The following is a 24,655-nucleotide window of genomic DNA, read 5'->3' on the forward strand; positions in this document are numbered from 1 at the left end:
CTCCTTCTTTTCTTCATGCTTCATCAACCGCAGCGTTACAAGCACACCAGATTCAAACCCAATCATTGAAACGTGGCATTAACCAATTTATTCATGTAAACACCTCTCTTATTGATTTGTACATGAAACTTGGTTTTGTCTCTCATGCACGCCTCCTGTTTGATGATATGTCTTTTAGAGATGTTGTTTCATGGAACGTGTTGATTTGTGGTTATTCACAAAATGGGTTTCTTTATGATGCTGTTCAAACCTTTGTAGACATGTTAAGAGAGGGTTTTAGACCTAATCAAACTTCGATTGTTAGTTTGCTACCTTCTTGTGGTTGTTTTGAGCTGATTCTTCAAGGTAGGTCTGTTCATGGGTTTGGAATCAAAGCTGGTCTTGGTTGGGATTCTCATTTGAATAATGCACTTATGTCAATGTATGCTAAATGTGATGATTTGAAAGCATCGGAACTCTTGTTTGATGAAATGGATGAGAAGAATGTTGTTTCTTGGAATACGATGATTGGTGCGTATGGCCAGAACAGTCTTTTTGATAAGGCTGTTTTTTGTTTCAAAGAGATGATGAAGGAAGGTTTCCAACCTAGTTCAGTGACGATTATGAACCTTGTGTCTGCAAATGCTCTTCCGGAAACTGTTCATTGTTATGTTGTCAAATGTGGCTTTGACAATGATGCTTCTGTTGTTACTTCGCTTGTTTGTCTATATGCAAAGCAAGGGTTCACATATATGGCAAAACAGCTTTATGAATCCTATCCCACGAAAAACTTGATTTCGTTAACTGCGATAATCTCTAGCTATGCTGAAAAAGGTGATATAGAGTCCGCGGTTGAGTGTTTTATCCAAACTATGAAGTTAGATATAAAACCAGATGCAGTTGCCTTGATTGGTGTACTTCATGGAATTACATGTCCTTCACATTTTTTTATTGGATGTGCTTTCCACGGTTATGGGGTAAAGAGCGGGTTGTTTAATGATTGTTTAGCTGCAAATGGGCTAATAAGTTTGTATTCTAGATTTGACGAGATAGAAACGGCTTTGTCTTTGTTTTATGATATGAGAGAAAAACCACTGATCACATGGAATTCTATGATATCTGGCTGTGTGCAGGCTGGAAAGTCAAGTGATGCCATGGAGTTGTTCTCCCAAATGAACATCTGTGGACAAAAACCAGATGCCGTTACTGTCGCCAGTCTACTATCTGGGTGTTGCCAGCTTGGTTACCTGCGGATTGGAGAGACGTTGCATAGTTATATTCTGAGGAACAATGTGAGAGTGGAAGATTTTACAGCAACTGCTCTAATAGACATGTATAGCAAGTGTGGAAGATTAGATTATGCTGAAAAGGTATTTTATAGCATCAAGGTTCCGTGTTTGGCAACATGGAACTCCATCATATCAGGTTATAGTTTATATGGACTTGTGCATAAAGCTTTCAATTGTTATTCTAAACTACAAGAACAAGGACTAGAACCAGATAAAATCACCTTCTTGGGTGTTTTGGCAGCATGCACACATGGAGGACTTGTCTATTTAGGATTAGAGTACTTCACTATCATGACAGAAGAGTACGGTTTGATACCGAGTCTGCAACATTATGCATGCATAGTCGCTCTATTAGGTAGAGAAGGCTTGTTCGAGGAAGCAATTGAATTTATAAATAGCATGGAGGTTCGGCCTGATTCTGCTGTCTGGGGTGCTCTGTTAAGTGCTTGTTGCATACAACAAGAGGTGAAGCTTGGGGAATGCTTGGCGAAAAATATGTTTTTATTGAATTATAAAAATGGCGGTCTTTATGTATTAATGTCAAATCTGTATGCCATTGTTGGGAGATGGGATGATGTAGCAAGAGTGAGGGAAATGATGAGAGATAGTGGAGGAGATGGATGTTCAGGTGTTAGTGTTATTAATGTGACTTCTGTTAAAGACTCTAATAGCATCTTAAACCTAAGTGATGTCTATTTGAATACAAGCACTTGGCAGCATTTGTGTTTATATTGACTTCTAATGCATAAACACCGGGGTAATTTGAAGTTTGTTCATCCATGAATCATGATCATTGATCAGAATAGAAGATTTGAATCATACAAATAAGCATCACCTATAACAAATTTCAGATGTTGGCAAATGTTATCCAGGTATAACTGTTCGAGTAAAAATATTATGGCAAGACAGGTTGAGGAGAAACTCTATAAAACTTGCCTTCGTGTGAAGCTCCGTATGTAGAATCAAGAGTAAATTATACTCCTCTTCCGAAAGATCCTTAAACTGTCATTTTTCTTGCCTGTGTTAAAATACACACCCCTATGCAATACATATTTTTTGCAGATAAAACATACATGTTATATGGAATCAAAGTTTAAGCAAGAAGGTGGTGATGAAAAATGAATCTCTCACAGAGAGACCTTGAAGAACCAGAAAATAAGACGCTCCGAAATACAAGAGCTGTACATAGCATCACTGCACCAGCAAAAGGAACTCGAAGAAGTAAATATTAACAAAGAGAAAGCAACTGCTGAGGAAACACTTTCTTTCTGTGAGCAGCATCAGCATGAGCTTAGCAAATGAGCTCACGAGGAAGAAGATCGAGGCAATACAAGGTTTGCAGCTGCTAATTCTGAAGTTGAGATAGATAAGGATGTTATATGTTAACATTTCTTTTGTTTTTCTGAAATAAAAAACAGAAACCGTAGTCTCCAAATGAGGAATACATTGACCCCATTAAATTTCCTTTCACAATTATTGCAAAGGGAAAAGCTGCCGCAAATTTATATATGATTTTAGTTCTTATCATGCTCCAAATTCCCACTATAAATGGTGTATCAAAATCAAAAATTGGATGAAAAGATTGTAGACCAACAACTTATTTATAGAGACTCATTCTACCAAAAGAAAAGTGCATTGATCTAATACTCATTCAAGGTGTAAGTCTTCTATACTACTTTAAGTGTTATTTTTTAAAGTAAATTTGTTTCTTTTTAAGCATCATTTTAAAGCTCAAAGTAGTATTGATTGTTATTTTGTCAAAACTATTCTTATTTATTTATTACGGAGAGAGAAGAAAGTAAAATAAATTTATAAAATGTTAAGGGTAAAATAAGTAAAATTAAAAAATAACAATAATTATTAGCTTTTTTTGGTCTGTGTAAAAAATAAAAAAATGACAATTAAAAAGAAACGGAGAGAGTAATAACCTATTAACAACAACTCTTAGGGTTAACCTATAATATTCATTCATGTATTATTAAATATATATTTTTTATTAGGTTTTATAGAAATTATAAGTTATTTTAATCAATTTCAGTTTAATTATGCCTATAAATAGATTGAGGATAAATTTTATATCAAATATAATTAAATTCGAAAAGTTGACAATTTTATTCTTTATTTAGTTTGAGAATTAAATAAAATTTTGATCTCTCTAAATATGGCAAATTTCACTTTTAATCTCTCTAATATTTTTCATCTATATTTTTGATCCCTCGCCGTTAATAGAAGCTGATGTGGCATTGCCATTTGAAACTTTTTGGATGACTGTGCATACACGTGACAATACCAGTGTGACAAAATACTGACATGACATACCACGTGGCTAAAGTCAACATTGTTCATGAATCCAGACAAATTTATAATTAATTGATAGCTAAAATCGTGGCTAATCTATAACAAATATATTACAAGAATTCTGCGTAAAAATAGTGAACTGAAAAATTCCAATGTACACATAAGAGAAATAAATAGAAGTGGAAAAAATGAAGTTAACATGTTCGTATGTGAGGCCTTCACAATATTCAATAAAGCTTCCTACTGTATTATAAGGATAAGTGATGTTATTGTAATGGACTTCCATGCGCGGGTTCCAACTCATTTTGAATCATTTCTGAAAAAAAAAAAGTAATCTGCTAGGTGAACTCACAACTAAGTGTATGACAATGACATTTGTATTGGCATAAATGAGAAAGGTTTAGATGGCGGGAAAAATGTATACATGTAGTCTCTCGTCTTTCCAGACCACCCTTTCATTAGTTCGAGTTACCTCATTTCAATTCGAACGCCCCCTTATGCGGATGTGTCGCTCTAAACTGTAATGTCTCCGCTAATAATGTGTGAACATGTGTGAAGCGCATACAGGATCAATGAACATTGCATAAGGGATCATGAGATTCAACCTCACCTCCAAGGTTTCAAGGAATCAACCACCCATGCTGGTAGCTAAATTATAGGAAGACCCGGTTTCAAACTTTGAGCTATAAATATAGTATCATAATACTAAAGAGCTAACCAATAACATAGAGAAATACACAAATAGAGTAATTTCTCACCTCATGTGAGCTAGCTATCAATACCCTAACAACAGTAAAGCCTCTGATAGCCCTTATCTACTAGGGATTATCAAGCATTTGTACATTTAGCGAGTACAATTGGCGCTCACCCTAGGGCCCCGGTAAATTTGATCTGGGTCACCCTTATTGCATTCAACCAGAGTACAGTCTTTGCGCTCATCCCACATCATAATGAAAAAGAAGAAAGCTACTCCGACATGCAAAGAATATGATGGCGAGGAAATCGTCATATTGGATATGTCATCGCTAAGAATGACCTTCATTGCCAAATCCAAACCTTGGAAGATAACCTTCTTCATATTCAGCAGCGCCAACAAGAAACAAACATGGTGGATGAACTGGAAGTGTTGGATCCCCAATCTCTATCAGACGAGATATGAGAGACGCCTATCCTAGAGAACTTTAATCCGTCTTCATTGGCTATCACTGGGGCACCTGACTCCCTAAAGTGAAAACTCTTGTCCGACACCTATAAGGACACATCTTTGAGATGGTATATGAGCCTCCCCATACTCTCCATCACTAATTATCAAGACCCGATGAAGAAGTTAATCCACCAATTCGCTGCAAGCAAGCACCGGAAGCTGATTGTCACTAGTCTGTTCAATATACGCCAGAGCCCATCAAAATCGTTAAGAGAGTATCTCGTCCGCTTCAACGAAACAAAAATTAAGGTTATCCATCCAAACCCGGAAATGTATGTAAAAACATTTTAGAATGGCCTCAAGGTGGGACACTTCAACTGGTTTCTTGCCTAAAGACCAACAACGTATTTGTCATACCCCAATTTTGTCTGGACATTTTTAAATTTTCAAACAACCAGTTCTATTTTGTTTTATCCAGAATAAAATTCCAGTTTTGCAGGCAGATCAATTGAATCGGTTTTTTCACCGCGCGTAAAATTAAAGAATAATGTTTTTAGGGTTAAGCATGTGTCTGTCTATTTTATTGAACTACATTCCACGTATGTTAGTTTGGTGCGCTTATTTATTTATTTTTGTATTTATGTGTGATCGTATTTTGTTCAATTTTTTGAGCTATTTCTTCGGGTATATTTTACTGCAATAATTGATCTACGACTGTTTGTTTTATTAAACTTTGCCACACGTAGATTAGTTTAGTGAGTTCTTTTTTTTTTGCCTTTCGTGCACGTTTGTATTTGCTTCGATTTAGTCTTTTTTATTCGGTTATTTTTTATCCAAATACTTGAAACAAAAATATTAATAATCCTTTTAAAATTAACTTGTTTTAGTTTGTCTAATTAATTAATATATTTTTTTTCTTTTAAGTGATAAAATGTTAGTTTGACACTAAAAGAAAAATAAAAAAATATCTTCTTTTTTTAATTTTTAAAATTTAACGTTTTTTTTCCTCATTTTGCTTCTAACAACTTTTGGATTCCACTTTCTCACAATTCATGTACACACTCACCTCACACCTAGAAAATTCCCTAAAAAGTGGATCTACAAATCCTAACAATTCTCACACTCTTTTGGATATTAAACAACAAAGAAATTTAGCACTGAAGGAGGAGGAAAATTAGTACAAAAGAGCTACATGAAAATTCTCCTCCATACCTTCATCTTCATCATCCTCCAACATCACCTTCTCCATCATTTTCTTCAACCTTCAAACCTTTCCTCCATCATTCATCTTCACCCTGGCCAACAACCTTCATCTTATACTTCTTCATCTAATTCCTTTCAACCCCCTTCATCCAATTCCATCACTCTCCATAGTCTCACCTCGTATCTTCTTGACTTCCATAACTCTCATCCATAATTAAATATAAACTCTACCATGACCAAACTTTAAACTCCATTAAACCACTCTACATACAAACCTCCACCGTGTTTTCCTCTCGATCTCCATAACTACAAAGCTGAACCACTATCCATACAAATATTTTTCACTCAAATCTTAACCTCCTCACCATTCCTCATCGTTACATCAACTCATTACAACCATAAACAACAATAAACCTACAAAACCAAACAAAACATAAACTACATCAAAAATCTCCAAACCAATCTCCATTAATGTTGGGGGAGATTTTTCACTAGGGAGCATTAAACATAGTGAGACTTCTTTTCTAGAGCAACCAATGTAGGACTATTATCCACAATACTCACACTTGACACATTCTCAACACTCCCCCTCTGAGAATGTTTCTTATTCACCCTCCTGGCGCCGTTGACTTTCGATACAAGTAACCTGATCCCTTTCTAAAACCAAAGGCTCGTGATACCATTTGTTGGGGGAGATTTTTCACTAGGGAGCATTGAACATAATGGGACTTCTTTTCTAGAGCAACCTCTTTGTGAGAGACACACCACATATTCACCCAAAACCTTAAGGTAATAGGTGAGTGGGTTCTCTCACTTATAAATGCTCAAGTCTCCACATTATCAATCAATGTGGGACTATTATCCACACTACTCACACTTGACACATTCTCAACAATTAAAACTCTCCCAAACCTCCAAACTCTACATAAACCAAAATTGAAAATCCTCATATCAATACTTCATCACCCTTCATCATTCCAATATCTTCACCATTAAACAATAAAGATAATCAGCAACTCAACATCAAACAAAAAAGAAGGAGAAGAAAGAACCGCGTTCGTCTGAATTATACCGAAACAAGACTAAAACATCCCGTCCCGATGTTACATCTATCAGAGCATGACCCACTAAAACCACTCTAGACTTCAAGCACTAGCTTCTACTCAACTCACTGCTCGTTACCTGAAAAATATAACTGTAAGGGTGAGTTCCTCAATCGATATAACAAATATTATAAATCATCATGTTATGTTAAGTAACTTTACACGTTAATCACCCACATCATATCATGCATTCGGTAGCAGCATATTCAACTCAACATCATATTCAAACACAACGTAAATGCAACTCAAATGAGACTCGACTCTTCATGCATGTGGTACCATTTGGAGTAAAACTCCCAACTTAAAATCATTGCCAGTTTAGTGGGCATCAAGGCATAAGCCTTCAACTTTCAACTTAAAATTTTTGCCAATCCAGGCCAACGTGGTGTGAGCAAAAGCCCCATAATTTTGCCAATCCAGGCCAACGTGGTGTGAGCAAAAGCCCCGACTTAATGCATATGAATGTATATGGCATGTACGACTTGAAAGTTCAACAACATAATAACAACGACAACATAACAGCTTTTTCAGCAACAACAACTTAAAAATCAACTTTGGCTCATCAGCCTACAACTCAGCATTTTCAACAAAACAACTTATATTCAACTTTGGCTCATCAGCCTACAACTTAATATTTTCCACAAAACAACTTATCAACATATTTGCATCAACATTTCGCAACATAGACTCCACGAATTTATTTATCACAATTGGATACAATAGGCCAATCACCAATTACACTTACATCATAAAAATCAACCATTTTTACATACTGCAACAGTGTTAACCGGTTAACGCTATAGGTTAACCGGTTAACGCAGGAAAATTACACTTCCAGGCAAAACGCAACAGTGTTAACCGGTTAACGCTATAGGTTAACCGGTTAACGCAGGAAAATTACACTTCCAGGCAAAACGCAACAGTGTTAACCGGTTAACGCTATAGGTTAACCGGTTAACGCAGGCAAAACTCAACATTTTTCACAATTTATAACAGTGTTAACCGGTTAACACCCTGGGTTAACCGGTTAACGCAGGCGAAACAGCAGTTCCTGCGCTAACACAAGGCAGAATGCAGAGTTTCCGCATTTTCCGCCGTTGGAGGACTTCCGGACCTCCGATTCAACTTCTGTAAAAAGCTGTACGTCCAGAAATTCACAATACACTCAAATACAGATTCAATTTCAACTTATACACAACATATCCAACACAACTTCTCAGTATTCAACAATCCCAATTAGGGTCAATTCAACGGTTTCTCACTACCCATGACATGTTAATCTATAATACCCATTAAACGACGATAAACCCCCCTTACCTGAGATAATCCGGCAATTCTTTGAGCTTCAAGCTTTTCCGTTCTTCAACCTTTGCTCTTGCTCCTTCTCTTGCCCTTTTCCTCTTTCACGATGCTTCTCTGCTTTTTCACGTAAAACCCTTCTGTTCCAAAAATGAGACTCTTTCTCTTATTTCCAACTTATATATTTTCCAAATAATTATTATTCCAAATAATAATAATAATAATAATCCAATAATTCAACTTTATTTAATTAAATTAATAAAATAATATTAACTCAATTAAAAAATTCTCTTATTTTAATCGGGGTGTTACAAAGACTGTCAGAGTTGTAATATTTTGCCGCCGCTGAAGTGATTACAAATTTTATAATTAATCCTTTTAAATGTTTAAAAATTACAAATTGGTCTATACTTTCCAAATTTTAAATTAAGCTAAAAATTTAGAATTTTAAAAAAGGGTCCAAAAATTGAATAAATTTATTACTTTATTCAAATAATAAATTTAAACATAAATATATCTTAATTAATTAATTTGTTTTTTTTTAATTTTTAAAACATGGTAATTAACTCTTCCAAAACACAATTACAACAATAATAACAACCAAATCTTATTTTATTAAATAAAGTCGGTTACATGTATCAACTTTTACCTTAATGGTATATCTAAGATCATGTTTATATCAAAATCGTTAATTCAAACACCTTTCTTAATAATTTTTCTTATAGTCACTCTTTCTAGGTCTTCTTCTTCCTCGAGTTATTTGATTTATCTTCATCTAATCTACTTTCTTTTCCATAAAATTTACAACTATTCTCTCTAAATGCTCAAACCACCTAAGTCCATTTCCACTATCTTCTCTACTATAGGTACTACCTCTAACACTCGGTCTAATATTTTCATTTCTAATCATATCATGTATTGTCTTACCACACATCTAACACAACATCTTCATCTATGCTACACTTATTTATTCTCGTGTTTAATCTTAATTGCCTAACATTTTATCTCGTATAACATCGTAAATCTTACTACAATCAATAAAATTTTCCCTTCAACTTGAGCAGTACCTTTGCGTCACATAAAACCTCTAAAGTCCTCCGTTATTTCAGTCACCCAACTTGAACTCAATAGTTTAAATCCCTTCTATTTCTCCATCATTTTGTATTATGGATCCAAAAATATTTAAATTATGTGACTTGGAAGATGATATGGACTCCAACTTTCACCTCTACGTTAGAAACACTTTTCTGTTGTTGAACTTACATTTCACATACTCCATCTTACTTGTGTTTATGCGAAAATCATGTGTTTCTAAAACTCATTTCCAAGTCTGTAACCCTCTTTTAAATCCTCATTCGACGCTCGAAGTAGAACTATATTATCGATAAAAAGCATGCATCTCGGTATTAGGTATTGAATGTGTTCCATGAATAAATTCAAAATTAAGATAAAAAGGTAAACACTTATGCTTGAACCTTGATACAAATATATTATAATAGAAAAATAATATGTCTTACCACCTCGCGAATTAGACGACACTTCTTGATACATATTTTAGATAACTCGAATATACATAATCCTAACACAATTAAAAACATAATTTAATAAAATCCAATTTTATGTGTATTGTTATTTTTTCATAATGTCCTCCTACAATAAATATCATCATTAGCACTCTATCCGTCTCATAATAAGTGTTTTAGTTGAGTTCTGTGCGGTTCTTTAGAAACTGATTAGATGTGTTAATTTTAATGATAAAATTATTGTATAATTTATTAAAATATCCTTATTAATTATAATTAATGGAATAGTTGAAAATAACAAAAGTTAATAAATAAAAATATAATAGTGAAAAAATAATAAATAATATAGTGTATTTTAAAGAGATTTTTATTTTGAAACAAAAAAAATTAAACAAATCAGATACTTTGAAATGAAGAGAATATTTTTTTATATGTATCACATTAGTATTCTTAACCTACACTACACTTGTTTATTTTTAATGAAAATTAAATAAAGTCATTGAATGAAATAATAAATAAAATTTAAATAAACTGTAATTCACAATAATAGAACTCTAAATCATCAACACCAATAAAGAGATAAAAATTTAATTTAACTAAAAAAAACAATTTTTTTTTATAAGCTAGGTGGCATTTAAACGAGTTCATCCACCAATCACATTCCAATAAGCAGATATTTCTACATTACTACAACGCGGAGAGTGGGGTCCACACCACAAACGGCTACTTCTCTACCGTTATAAACCCTAACCAAATCCAAATCGAAAAACTATCCCTTTTCAAATTCAAACTTGCCTCTCCCATTTCCTGCTCAGAAAAATCCAACAATGGGTGGCGCTCACAGTCGCGATGAACTTCTCGACAGTTCCGATTCGGAGTACGAAGAAAGTGAAAACGAAGCAAGTTACGAAGATGCAAACGAAGGAAGTTCAGAGGGAAGAGTCAAAACTCCATCGTCAATCGATGATGTTGATGCAAAACTCAAAGCCCTCAAGCTCAAATACTCCACTAAAAATCCAAACCCTAACAGTGTTAAGCTTTATCTCCACAACTCTGTTGACTCCAAATGGGAGATTTACGAGAAGTTAACCACTTACTCGTTTGTTAAAACTTGTAGTGTTGAGGGAGATAGCGATGATGACGAGGAAGAAGATGATGATGCTGAAAAAGGTTTCTGGGTTTTGAAAGTTGGTTCTAAGATTAGGTCAAAAGTGGGGGCGGAAATGCAGTTGAAAACCCTAGTTGATCAGCGGCGTGTGGATTTTATTGCGAAGGGTGTTTGGGCTATGAGATTCTTCGCGGAACAGCATTATGAAGCCTTTTTGGTTCAGTTTCAGAATTGTACGTTTGAGAATACGTATGGATTTGAAGCAATTGATGAGAACAAGCTTAAGGTTTATGGAAAGGATTTTATTGGGTGGGCGAATCCTGAAGCGGCGGATGATTCCATGTGGGAGGACGCTGATGATAGCTTCTCCAAGAGTCCTGCTTCTGCCACCCCGGTTCGAGCGAGTCAGGATTTGAGGGAAGAGTTTGAGGAGGCGGCAAATGGTGGGATTCAGAGCTTGGCGCTTGGTGCTCTAGACAACAGTTTTCTGGTTGGCGAAAATGGTATTCAGGTTGTGAAGAATTTCGCACAGGGTATACATGGAAAAGGTGCTTTTGTGAATTTTGGTGGTGGTTCTGCATCCGCCTCGAAATTGGTGCAATCTACTCCCAAGAAAACGCTTCTCATGAAAGCTGAAACCAGCATGCTTCTGATGAGTCCATTGAATGAAAGTAAGCTGCGATCAACAGGGCTTCATCAGTTTGATATTGAGACAGGGAAGGTTGTGACAGAATGGAAATTTGGTAAGGATGGCACTGAGATTACAATGAGAGATATCACAAATGATAGTAAAAGTTCTCAGTTAGATCCTTCTGGTTCTACTTTTCTTGGATTGGATGATAATAGGCTTTGTAGGTGGGATATGCGTGACCGTCATGGAATAGTTCAGGATCTTGCTGATTCTAACTCTAATATGAGTACACCTGTTTTGAATTGGGCACAAGGTCATCAATTCTCTAGGGGGACAAACTTTCAATGCTTTGCTACAACTGGTGATGGTTCTGTTGTTGTTGGCTCACTTGATGGAAAGATTCGGCTGTATTCAATTAACTCTATGAGGCAGGCGAAAACCGCATTTCCTGGACTTGGCTCGCCAATTACTCATGTGGATGTTACATTTGATGGAAAATGGATTGTGGGAACAACAGATACTTACTTGGTTGTTATTTGTACTCTCTTTACGGACAAAGATGGAAACAGTAAAACTGGTTTTGCTGGAAGAATGGGAAATAGGATTGCTGCTCCAAGGTTACTCAAGCTAAACCCTCTCGATTCACACTTAGCTGGAGTCAATAATAAGTTTCACAGTGCTCAGTTTTCCTGGGTGAGTTTTCCAATTTCTTGCTATAAATTTCCAGTTTCTTCTTTTATGTGTTTGATTACCTGAAATGCCAATGTTGTCAAAAGGGCATTGTATAGATACATTTACTTTTGATACATTGCATCTAAATAGCATTGCATATAGATACATTTACTTGGTATTGCTTCCAAAGATGGATTAAAGTCTATGCCGTTGCTTATACCTAATAATATTGCCTCTGTTTTCCATAAGTTGCTGCATTGCTCATTATTAAGTTTTTGCAAACTGAAGCATTGCCTTTGAAATTTGAATTGCCTAGCAAAAAAAAGTTATCATGCATTGATAAGAACTAGACCAGAAATTGCAACCACCTTCTTCTTGTAGAGGCACAGACCTCCCTAACAATTCTTTACCCACTAAACACTCACTAAACCCTGACCCTACCATTGCATGATCGGTGAAGTTCTCTCTCAACCTGGCAACAGAAGTCATGGAGAGGCTCGGACCTCCCTAACAATTTCTTTACTCACTAATTTCACGCTTCTTTCGTTTTTCTTCATTCCCTTGCTTCCCAACACTCATTGAATGGAAACTTTCTCCATTGACATCTTATTTGACTGGTCTCCTGACTTCTATATGCAATTTATTGTTGTAAGTTTCTACTTGCAAGTGTTCTTCACTTGTGGTAAGACTATAATTGATACTAAAACAAAGATTGTTATAGATTTTTAGTTTAGCATGGTGTTTTTTTTTCCATGTAGTTTGGCATGGTGTTTTTTTTTCCATGTAGTTTGATAGTAGTTCTTATTTGTAGCTTGGCATGGTGCTTTTTTTTCCTATAGTTTGGCATGGTATTTTTTTCTGTAGTTTGATGGTGATTCTTATGTTTCTGCATCTACTTAAACATGTCATTATTGGTTTTTTTTTGTTTCATCTTACGTATTCTTCTGGAAAGAAATTTTATTATAATTTGGACTTCTTGGTTACATAGGTGACAGAGAACGGGAGGCAGGAGCGACACATAGTAGCTACAGTGGGGAAGTTTAGTGTGATATGGAACTTCCAACAAGTCAAGGACGGTTCTCATGAGTGCTACCGCAGCCAACAGGGTCTAAAGAGCTGCTACTGCTACAAGATAGTCCTCAGGGATGATTCCATTGTTGAGAGCCGATTCATGCACGACAACTTTGCAGTCACTGATTCTCCTGAGGCTCCCTTGGTTATAGCCACCCAAATGAAAGTTAGTTCGTTCAGCTTATCCAACAGGCGATAATAAGTCTGGGCACAGATATTGACCTAATTGTTAGCTATTATTGTAGCTTAATTAGTGACATTTCAGATGTTTCATTTTAAATCATTTTGTCGTGCTTAGGATGTTTAAGGTGTAGTTGATGAGGAACTCAAATCAACTAATTATGGTTGTCAAATTGTACTAAGTATATTTGTTTTTGTTTCAAAAGCTAATGCTTGTTGGTCCCAAAATTCTATCTTCTTTCTACTCTATGCTTGTGCTTTTAAGATACTTTATATGAATATGAATTTTAAAAGGTCTGCAAAAACTGAAATGTACGTGGAGGCTAGACGTTTATCATCCAACCATCTGACCTCATTGGATAAGTGGGCCACATGTTTTTTCTAACTAAAACAACAATAATATGTGGTTGTGAAAGAGTAGCAATTTTGAACAATTGATTTGTCGTCCTAGAATAGGAACGGATAATTTGAGAAACAATGGTTGCACTTGCAGCAATAGCAAGAAGCTTCCATTTTCAGAGACATACTTTAATCAACATCAATTCCGTTGGTAAATCTTCGACAGCAGGGCACTACTGGCTCAGGCCTGCTGGTGCAGGAACAGGAGTCACACCACGTTATAAGCAAATTTGTACAGCGACACAACAGCGACCGACGTGGCTTCCTGGACTTGACCCTCCAACTTATCTTGATGGAACGTAAGCTCTTGCACCTCTGCATTTTGGTACCTAAACTCATCTTATAATGCCAGTGCTAGCTTATCTTTTCAAGTAATATAATAACATTAAAGGCAATGTTTTCAGTTTGGCCGGAGATTTTGGGTTCGACCCACTTGGGCTTGGAGAGGATCCTGAAAGCTTAAAGTGGTTTGTGCAAGCAGAATTGGTTCATTCTCGGTTTGCAATGCTTGGGGTATTGGGAATTCTAGTCACAGATGTGAGTCACATAACTCATAACATAACTTATTTCATTTGATAATGTCAGTAAAAAATATTATATGAAGAGAAACTTGTTCCAGATGAACATTTCATTCTGAACTTGCTGTAAATCTGTGCAGCTACTTCGTCTCGCAGGAGTTAGTACCATACCAGTTTGGTTTGAAGCTGGTGCAGTAAAATACGAGTTTGCGAACACAGGGACGCTTGTCGCTGTTCAACTACTTTGGATGGGGTAGAATTTTTGTCACAGGCTTCCGACTTCTGCTTGCCGAATTGAGGTTTTCATGTTTTCATTATCCTTTATAGGATGTGTAATTTCTTCATTTTTATCACTTGCACACAGGTATGCTGAAACAAGAAGGTACATGGATTTTGTAAGTCCTGGATCTCAAGCTAAAGAAGGTTCCTTCTTTGGATTGGAAGCTTCACTGGAAGGCTTAGAGCCAGGGTATTTCCATTTCCAACGGCAGCACGCTCACAACACACACACACTCGCACTTTTGAATCTGATTATGTTTTTTCTTTCACTATTGTACACTAGTTGAGGTATATAATCTTGTTCCAACAAACAGGTACCCTGGGGGTCCTCTGCTAAACCCTCTTGGTCTAGCTAAAGACAGTAAAAATGCTCATGGCTTGAAGCTTAAAGAGATCAAGAATGGTAAACTTTTCCTCTGTTATTTCGCTTTTTGTCGGTTAATATATAATACCCCAAAGCTTGTTTTCATGGTTATAAATATTCTGGTTACAGGACGACTTGCAATGGTGGCAATACTTGGCATCTTTGTACAAGCTTCAGTGACTCATGTTGGACCAATTGAAAACCTTGTGGAGCATCTCTCCAATCCATGGCATAAAACTATTATTCAGACCCTTGCAAGTTCTAGTTCTTAGTTCTGACACAAATACATGTACTAGTTATATGGAACTTGGATTGATCCATAAAACCATATTATTTCTTTTAGCTTTGGGGAAATGACTCCAATTCCGGTTCCTAAAATGTTTTCACTTTCAAGTTTTCGTTACAGTTCCTATATTAAATAAATATCAAACTCATTTAACTAATAATTTTTCCTACATCATAATACTTAGTTCACCTTGGATAAATTATTAATCAATTAAGTAAGCTTGTATGACATATTAGACTCACTATGCTTAATCACTCGGGTAACGTTCTTACTATGCAATGCATGTTAAAGTTGATAAATTAATTATTTAAAAATGTGGGCATCAAAGGTCCACAATTGTCTCACCTTGTGAATCAATCAATTTTCAAATAATGAATTCTTCCTAGTATCAATCAAAATAGAGTTTCAAATAAGCACACACCATGCCATTCAAAGTGTTTCAAATCACAAACTGAATTTTTTTTCTTTCATTCAATCGAATCTCAAAACAAATCTTTACAGAAGCCGAGGTTCAGTATAACTGAAGACTATACACAATATAAAATCATCTTATTTTCTCTTATCCCAACACAATGAACTTCAAGTCCTCATAAAACACTTACCAGTCAACCATATACCATCCATCAAGTGAGATTATGATCCAATCAAAGCATACACAAAGCTATCACCATAAATAGGCTCGACAGAACTTTGTGTAGTCCAGCATTTCAAGTCACTGAGATCTCCAACAGGATGAGAGGTGAGATATCTGCAACATAACAATGCATATAATTTCAAGTTGTGATTACCCTGACTTGTGTGAATGTTTTTTTCTTCTAGCAAAGAACATCAAAACTCGTGGGAACATAGATTTCTTCTTTTTTCCATGTTTTGATTCCGGTGATGATCCAGCTTCATCATTTTCTGCGTGCATATCAGCTTTCGGACTTGATGGGTTTCGGGACCGGTCAAAATTGTTTGCTTCCTTGCTCCCCTCAAAACTAGCTCTAGGGCTTTTGTTCTGGTCAAGCATTCCTTGGCCAGACTCGCCAGCCTTTCTCCGTTGCTCATTTTCAGCCCTCCACTTTCTAAGTTCTTGTTCTACACCTAATTTACCTTCCTTTGCCTTCTCAGCTTTTTCCATTGCCATCTTCAAGGATTCCCTTCTAGCAGCTATCTCTCTATTTACTTCATCCAACTTCTCAAAGGATTTTAATTCAGAGTTCTTAGCTTTCTCAACATCAGAATTAGCAGCTGCAACCCTCATATTGGCTCGCTCTTCTGCCTCGTGAGCTCGTTTGCTAAGCTCATAGTACTCATCCAAAGAAAGTGTTACCCCGCTGGAAGGGTCCACTTCATTTTTGCTTCTATTTGACTCACTCTCTTGCAATGCTTTAATTGCTGCTATTGCCAACTTTTCAGAAGCCTTTGCAGCCTCTATCTCCTTTTGAGCAGCAAGTAACCTGCTTTCCAAGGTACTTACTCCAGCCTTGGCCTGTTCTGCTTCTGCATTTACTTTCTGCAGTTCTTCACGAGCTGCTTGAGCAAGCAAGTTGGCCTGATTAGCCTCTTCAGCTGTTAGTTGTAGCTTCTTTGGAAGTTCGGCCATTTGCTCTTTGGCTTCTTTCTCCTTCATCTGTACCAAAGCTATTTCTGATCTAGTCTTGTCCAACTCAGCTTCTAGAGATGCAACTGCAATAGAGGCCATTCCTTCTCTTTGCCTGATGGAGGCAAGAGTTGATTTTTCTTGTTCCAGCTCTGCTTTTAAAGATGTAGCAGCTAGCTTCAAGCAAATAACCTCCGTATTTGCTTTATCTATGTTAAGTTTTACCTCCTCAAGTTCCTTTCTGGCTGATTCCACAGCTGCTTGTATTTCAGTGCGTGTCTTCTTTCCTGGTTCTTCTAGGCCTCCTTGTGAAAGCTCTTCATCACTTTCTTCCTTTAACTTTGATTCCATATAAGCAGTTAATTTAGCTTTCAAATCAAGCAGCAAACCAGAGGCTGTTTCTAGTTTGGATTTGAGATCCTTTACAGACAACATTTGCCCATTGATTCTCTGGAGCTCCTCTTCTGCCTGTTTAAGTTCCTTTTCCCAATTGAGAGAATCTTGATCTCTTGCCATGACTGTTCCTATTCTATGTTCCTCTGCTTCCAAGTGTGCGGCATGAGCAGTTTCCAATGACTCTTTTGTGGCGATTAATTCAATAGTTAAATCTTCCACTGACTTCTCTACTTCCTTGGATGCTGTAACTGCCTCCTCGGCTTTCTTAATAGCTTCATCTCTATCAGTCACTAAGGAAGCATACTCCTTACGCAATGCTTCTAGCTCCTCTTTCACAGCTGCTAAATCTGTAATGGCTGCTGAATACCTAGCTTTAGCAACCTCAAGTTGTGCCTTGGCTGCAACACTAGACTCGTCCGCAATACCTTGCTCCATCTCTTCCACTCTAAGCTTTGCAAGTTCCGAGTCCTGTCTTGCCTGATGCTCCTCGGTTTGTGCCCTCTCTAGGTTTAGCTTTAACTCTTCTATAAGTCGCTTCGTGCTGTCCAGCTCCTTTAGTACTTGAACTTTTGTCTGTTCAGCCACCTCTGCTTGTTTTTTGTATTCTGGGATCTCCTCATTTGCTTTATCAAGTTCCTGCTCAACTAGAGTGCGCCTCTGCGTATTCAGAGAAAAATAAAAAAAGTTCACTACAGTTCCAGCAGAAAAATCATGCAAGGTCAAAGTAGAAATAATTTATCCTCAGTGAAAGGAAGCACACAGAAAATAATGTTTTATTACATCAGAATTGAAAGCATCAACATTGGGGGGAAAGTATCTGTAATTAACTTTCTAATTGGTTTCAGTCCAAAATGAATGTTTAAGCAAGGAGAAATCACACAGTTTATAAGCAAAAGAACTTTACCATGTTTAACACTCAAAACAGATCAGAGCATTAATAATTCCAACTTAATGTAATGCAACAGACATACGGGCACTGATATCCCAAAATAACAGGTCTACATATCCCGATTTCATAGATTTGAGATAGTATACACTTGCTCCTAAAAAAAGTTAATAGAATAATACATGTACTGTTGTATATAAAAAAGGACAGTTTGTATAAGATAAAAGTTAATATAAAAAACGTGTACTGTTGTATAAAGAAAAGACAGTTGGTATCTTAAGATCTAGCATGAAAATGGCAGGATAATTAATTCTGATACATACAGCTTATGTAAAGGCAACTCTGTTGATATGCTACATAAATTGCGTTGACAGAATCTACAGCAAATAACAGTGTCTCCTTTATGCTATATGTGTGCATGCTTCATAATGTGTGACTACCACTTAACCCTATAATGTGACTTAGGTTGACAAATGATCTCACATCATTATTATCAACACACCAACATGCAAACAGCCACCAAAGCAATCCTATTAACCTATCAGTATTGCAGTTGTAGCATAACTACAGCAATTACCACTGATAACCAAATTGATACTGAAGTGAAGACTATTTTCCAATAGATATCGTATAAACTTTAAGAAGCAACCACAATAGTAAACATAATTCCCTCCTTGAAAAGCAATAAAAGCAATTGGATTTGAAATTTTATGCAACAAATGTGAAGAATGTAAATTGAAAATAATGATCACACAAAAATAATTAAGACAAATATACCTCCACAGTCTGGATTCTATGAGCCTTCCAATCCACAATTCCTCCAAACTTAGAAACAGCTTCCTTGACAGATTCAAATGGAGGTGTGGTATCAATAAGGCCTCTTTTTACATTAACCAGCTTGGTTTGAGTGGACGAGTCCACTGCTCCAACGGCCATCTTTACTTGATTGTGATCAGTTAAAAAATCATTTGTTTCAGAAGAAGAAGCAGAAAGTCTAATCTCATTATCAGAAGCAGCATTCGTAACATCGACCTGCAATTCATGCCTGTCAGAGAGATCTTCTGTAGCACCTGGTTCAGAATCTTCAACCAATGTTACCTGACCGCTTCTTTCTGTTAGATCGACCTTATCATTTGGAATTGAAGCTGAATTAGCTACAGAAACATCCTCGTCTGGTATTATAGTGTGACCATCAGAAGCATTTGGCAGCACTGATAACTCAGGGGACTCATTCACTGTCATGTGAGAGCCAGAATTCACTTCACCATTACTAAGTGGAATTGGAATTTCTGTGGAAGATTGATTATATGGTGGGTTTATCACTACAGTATTTTCTTCAGAGGGCTCCGTAAGTGGTGTCTCAGTATTATTTGTAGAGTAATTAAAGAGTAGATTGTCTTCAACATGTTGTGCCACTGGCGTCTCTTCAGAAATTTTTGAAGAGGATTCAGAGGGTAGCTTGTCGTCAACGCGGTCTTCCATATGTACCTCTTCAGCATTTTTTGAAGAAAATTCAGAGGGCAACATGTCTTCATCATGTCCTGCCAGTGGTGTCTCTTCAGCAATTTTGGTAGAGGAGTCAGAGAGTAGCTTGTCTTCAACGTGTTCTTCCATACGTGTCTCTTCAGTAGTTTTTGAAGAAGATTCAGAGGGCAACATCTCTTCAACGTGTTCTTCCATACGCGTCTCTTCAGTAGTTTTTGAAGAAGATTCAGAGGGCAACATGTCTTCAACTAGTTCTGCAAGTGGTGTCTCTTCAGCAACTTTTGTAGAGGAGTCAGAGGGTAGCTTGTTTTCAAAGTGTTCTTCCATATGTGTCTCTTGAGTCATTTTTGAAGAAGATTCAGAGGGCAACGTGTCTTCAACATGTCCTGCCAGTGGTGTCTCTTCAGCAATTTTTGTAGAGGAGTCTGAGAGTAACTTGTCTTGAACATCCTCCATTATAAGGAGCTGCTAAAATCTAAAGATCATTTAAGGATGAAAATCAGTTTACTACAATAGCAAAATAAAGAGAATCACATCCAATTTAGGCTTTTCAGAAATACAATCATAGTTAAATTAAAAATTACAATGCACAAATTTCATATTTAAGAGGAACAACTTCTGCCAAGAAAAAAACAAAAAATGGAGAATTAAATTGTATATACCAGTTAGGTATTTTTCTTTAGAGAAATATTCCTTCAATTTAGCAGTTGAATGAAACTATTTCAAGGTGTAACCCAATGACCTGAAATAGTGTTTGGAGGATAGACCGGGACTTTGCATGGAAAATTCTAATTTCACAAATAGATTAACTCAAAACTGAATGTGAATGGTTAAACAACATCCTATTATTAATAATTTTCGATTTTAAATCATGATCAACGGCTGCACCGTAGTTGCAATGTCAAGGTTTTTATGACCCCAATTACCACATCACAACCGCAATTTTGATCACATAATATAAGTTATATTTCTCTATAATTTTGTGCAATATTACTAATTGCAATGAAATCATCCCCGGTACCACAATTTCAAGCTCTCGATTTCAAACCTTCCACAAACACAGAAATTTCATTACAAAAGCTTTTTTTCCCCCAAAGTCCAACCACAAGTAACTGCACTTATAACAGTTCCTGATGATTGATCCATAGAAACAAAGCTCAAAATCCAGATTAAAAACTGCATATCTCTAATTACACAATCTGAACTCAATAGTGGCTAACCTTTTTTGTAGACAAAAACCTTCAATCGTTAACGTTACTACACTGTTGAGTGCTCAAAAAATTCATCAATAGAGGAAAATGCTATTCAAAGAATATTGACAAACTCTGTTTCATTCCCTATAAGAACAAAAAAAATGTCAAATTCACCTTCAATAATTCAAAATCAAGCTCCAATCATAAGAAACAAATTGAAAGAAGAAGAAGAAAAAAGAAAGAGCGTTGAAAGAAAAAGAAACCTGATTAGATTAAGGAATTAATTAGGAACGAGATTAAGCGGAAAAATTGAAAAGAGAGGATTATAGATTGATAGTAATAGTGAAAATTAAAATTAGGTTGTTTGAAAAGAAATGGAGGTGGAAAAAGATAGAGATAAAATTAGAAGAGAGAAAAAGACGGAGAAAGAGTTAGTGGAGCCTACCTCATCAAACGCAGAGATTAGATCCATCTCTGTTTCATACTTTTCTTTTTCTCTCAAATCAAATCTCAATTCCCGAAAATCATGCTCAACATTAATTTAAATTATTGTAAGAAACATCAAAGTGTAATTATTTAGTAGATTTTTCTATTTACATTATTTTATAGATTTTAAATAAAGATCAAATTTATTTTCATATTCAATGTTTAAGATTAATTTATAGTGTAAAATTTTACACTGATATTTCAATTAAATCCTTGTGTAAATAATTAATTCATTTGAATTACTATTTTATTACAGCTTCTAGAAATATGAAAATGAGTCAAAATTGATTCATTTTAAATGAATAAAAAAATATAACTTCTAGAAATAAGAAAAATGAGTCAAATTGATTAATATTTAAATGAAGAAAAAAATAAAATTTTCTTACAACTTCTACAAATATGAAATACGGGTCAAAACTGATTAATTTTAAAATGGAGGTAAAAATAAAATACTAAAATTATACTTAATATAAAATATAGCCTGTTTAAAGAATATTGCAATATTTTCTTTACTAATATTAGATGTTTTCCCTCTAAAAACATCTTTTAACAAAAAAAGTTAAAATGCATGCATGTAAATTTGTAAAAATGTAACTTGAATTTGTGTTGGTATTTCATTATAAATAAATAATACTACAATACAGTTTTTTAATTTTTAAAAAATTTGTAAATTTTTTAAAAAAATATTAATTTATAAATATCAATAACTTATTTATATTAATATATAAAAACAAATAAATTTTATTATCAAATATTAAACTCTAAATAAATAATTTAGACATAGATTTTATAAATTTTAAATTCTTATTATTCATTCACGTAAAGAAGTTTTTGGTATTTAAAAATTAATAAACTTTTAAAGCTTTTTTATATAAATTTTTATTTATTAATTTGTTAAAATTTATTAACTTTTATAATAATAATAATAAAAAATCCATTATATTCAACTATTTAACTCCAATAAATTATTTTTTTAATATTGTTTCTTTTCCTCTTATCGATTATTATTATTATTATTTTCTAATTTACTTTATTTGACTCCGCAATTTTATTTTGCCGTAATGTTTTTTTACATGCACGCTTTCGATAAGTATTGTTTGTATTTTTTTTTTGATAAAAATAATTTTATTCTATATTATCAATATAAATTGTTTTTTATTAAATTTTAATTTCTCTAATAATTTTAACTAGTTAAAATAAATAAATAAATAAATAAATAAAAATAGAAAACACACCCAAAATGGATACTTGAGATGGAGTACTACAAATGTTGTAAAAGAAAAGTGTGCGGCTAGAATAATTGGGTTTTGATTTTAGTATAAAAATGAAAGCATATGCATAAAGTGAGTTGAGAAGCATATGTGGGAGCGTCTAAATGAGTACTCCCACATGATACCGACACTAATGCAGAGTTAACTGATGATTAATAAAGAATTAGTAATTAAAGTTATTTAACGTAGTACTGTAGTAATCGAGACATAATAACGGCATGGTTTCCATTGATTGCATGTTATGAAGGTATGAACGGGAGGACGAAGTGGAGTTCGTGATTCTGTGGTTGAGTCAAATAGTTGAAAATGAGTCCAACTGAGTGGACTGGCACGCTTTCTCATCCGTTAGATGCGGAACTGTGGCCCCTCTATTATTAGTATTATTCACTTATCAGTTATTGAAATTTGTGATCTCGAATCTTCTATATAAGTTAGTGTTACGTTGAACGGGGCGTGAAAAGTGGAAAGCGGCTCCAACCACACAGACACAATTCTCCATCAACTTTAGTAGGCTTTTCATACACCATCAACCTTATTTATTCATAATATTACTAATATTATTTTCTCCATTTTTATTATATATCGTTTTTAATTTTATATATATATTAAAAAATATAATAATTATAATATAAAAAAAGATTTTACAAAATTATTATTTATTACTAGTAAAATAAATTAACATAATTAAAAAAAAGAATAATAAATATTTAAGAATATAATAGAAAAATAACATCAATAATTTATTGATGTTATAAAATAATTTATATTAAGGTAGAAAATATATTCTCAAAGCAACTTATAATAAAAAACGGAGGTAGTATTAGAGTATGATGAATATACATTGAAAATATGACAATATAAGTTTTATAAGGAAAAAACTACTCTTCGATTCCTTTTTAAATGTCATTTTTTTTACATATATATATATATATATATATAAAAAAAAATTAATCATTAATGTTACTTTTCAAATAATAATTCTTATTTTACCTATAATACCTTTAACTATTTATTATATTCATTTTACTTCTTCTCTCTCTGTAATAATTATCTATGGTAATTTTGACAAAAGTGTCGTTAACACTATTTTGAACTTTGCAAATGATAATTAAAAAAGAACAATTTTTTTTAAGAAAGTGAGACTTAAAAACAAACTTTAAAAGAAACGGAGGGAATACTAAATTTTAAATTATTAAAGTATTTTTAAAAAAGTGTGATTTAATAGAATATACATTGAAAACAAATCAATTGTCATTCAACGAGGTATCTAATATCTAATACTCCCCCCGTTCCTTTTTAAGTGTCATATTTTGACTTTTTAAACATACCAAGGAAGCTAATCATTATTGTTACTTTCAAACAATAATTCTTCTTTTACCTATAATACCCTTAATTATTTATTACATTCATTTTATTTTTTCTCTCTCTGCAATCATTATCTAGAGGTAATTTTGACAAAATTGCAATTAATACTACCTTGAACTTTGTAAGTGACAATTAAAAAGAAACAAATTTTTTGTAAGAAAGTGACACTTATAAAGGAACGGAGGGAGTATCTAACTAATAAAAACAATCCCTAATTACTCTCTAATTTACCCTTTTGATCAAATCTATTTTTAACTAAAACAAAAGGGCATTACTGACTTTTTCAAAATTCCTGAACTATTAGAGATTTGGCAATTAATTTTGCTGAGGTGTCATTTCTTAGTTTATTCTCACATATATGGTTTATGCAAAATACAAAATGGGATACACGAGGAACGCTTTGGGATACGCAAACACCAATTCATTTTATGCCTCTTTGAATTCCAATTCAATTTGGAAAATTGAGTTTCATTTATAATTCAATTTGGAAAATTGAGTTTCATTTATAATTGTTTTGGGAATTAGAAAACCCTATCTACACCATGGCTTTACAAATTCATTCTTCTTCCCCTTTCAACTCATTCATGATATCTTTCTGTTTCCCCTTTCAATTCATTCACAAATTGAAAACCTATTTTCGTC

At 34.4% G+C, this 24,655-nt stretch overlaps 4 protein-coding genes across 5 annotated transcripts in view; 3 read left to right on the plus strand and 1 right to left on the minus strand.

Annotated features, from left to right (window-relative positions):
- The window catches only part of LOC127088134 (pentatricopeptide repeat-containing protein At2g04860), a 3,116-nt gene extending 211 nt beyond the window's left edge, over positions 1–2,905 (plus strand). The window contains exons 1-2 of the mRNA XM_051029052.1: positions 1–2,602; positions 2,687–2,905. The exon at positions 1–2,602 is cut by the window's left edge and continues 211 nt beyond it. Coding sequence (XP_050885009.1) covers positions 1–2,003 — 2,003 coding nt within the window. The 3' untranslated portion in view covers positions 2,004–2,602; positions 2,687–2,905. The remainder of the gene's footprint in view (positions 2,603–2,686) is intronic.
- A 7,655-nt stretch (positions 2,906–10,560) lies between these two features.
- On the plus strand, positions 10,561–13,728 carry LOC127088136 (protein CYPRO4). Its single transcript, XM_051029055.1, has 2 exons — positions 10,561–12,270; positions 13,238–13,728. Exons 1-2 carry the CDS (start codon positions 10,666–10,668, stop codon positions 13,517–13,519), a joined length of 1,887 nt encoding a protein of 628 aa, XP_050885012.1. The 5' UTR covers positions 10,561–10,665; the 3' UTR covers positions 13,520–13,728.
- A 66-nt stretch (positions 13,729–13,794) lies between these two features.
- On the plus strand, positions 13,795–15,506 carry LOC127088137 (photosystem I chlorophyll a/b-binding protein 5, chloroplastic). The gene is made up of 6 exons (XM_051029056.1): positions 13,795–14,198; positions 14,304–14,436; positions 14,558–14,670; positions 14,782–14,886; positions 15,011–15,099; positions 15,190–15,506. Exons 1-6 carry the CDS (start codon positions 13,978–13,980, stop codon positions 15,330–15,332), a joined length of 804 nt encoding a protein of 267 aa, XP_050885013.1. The 5' UTR covers positions 13,795–13,977; the 3' UTR covers positions 15,333–15,506.
- A 277-nt stretch (positions 15,507–15,783) lies between these two features.
- LOC127088135 (protein WEAK CHLOROPLAST MOVEMENT UNDER BLUE LIGHT 1) lies at positions 15,784–21,484 on the minus strand. 2 transcript variants are annotated; one of them, XM_051029054.1, is made up of 4 exons: positions 21,337–21,484; positions 20,919–21,035; positions 18,991–20,173; positions 15,784–17,984 (listed from the first exon to the last, which is right to left on the minus strand). In XM_051029054.1, exons 3-4 carry the CDS (start codon positions 20,152–20,154, stop codon positions 16,131–16,133), a joined length of 3,018 nt encoding a protein of 1,005 aa, XP_050885011.1. In that variant the 5' UTR covers positions 20,155–20,173; positions 20,919–21,035; positions 21,337–21,484; the 3' UTR covers positions 15,784–16,130. The 2 variants fall into 2 exon arrangements, with proteins under 2 accessions (XP_050885011.1, XP_050885010.1); XM_051029053.1 differs by lacking the exon at positions 21,337–21,484 and adding an exon at positions 21,155–21,329.
- Positions 21,485–24,655: the final 3,171 nt, after the last annotated feature.

The sequence above is a fragment of the Lathyrus oleraceus genome, chromosome 5 (genome assembly GCF_024323335.1).
Source record: "Lathyrus oleraceus cultivar Zhongwan6 chromosome 5, CAAS_Psat_ZW6_1.0, whole genome shotgun sequence".
Classification (NCBI taxonomy): domain Eukaryota; kingdom Viridiplantae; phylum Streptophyta; class Magnoliopsida; order Fabales; family Fabaceae; genus Lathyrus; species Lathyrus oleraceus.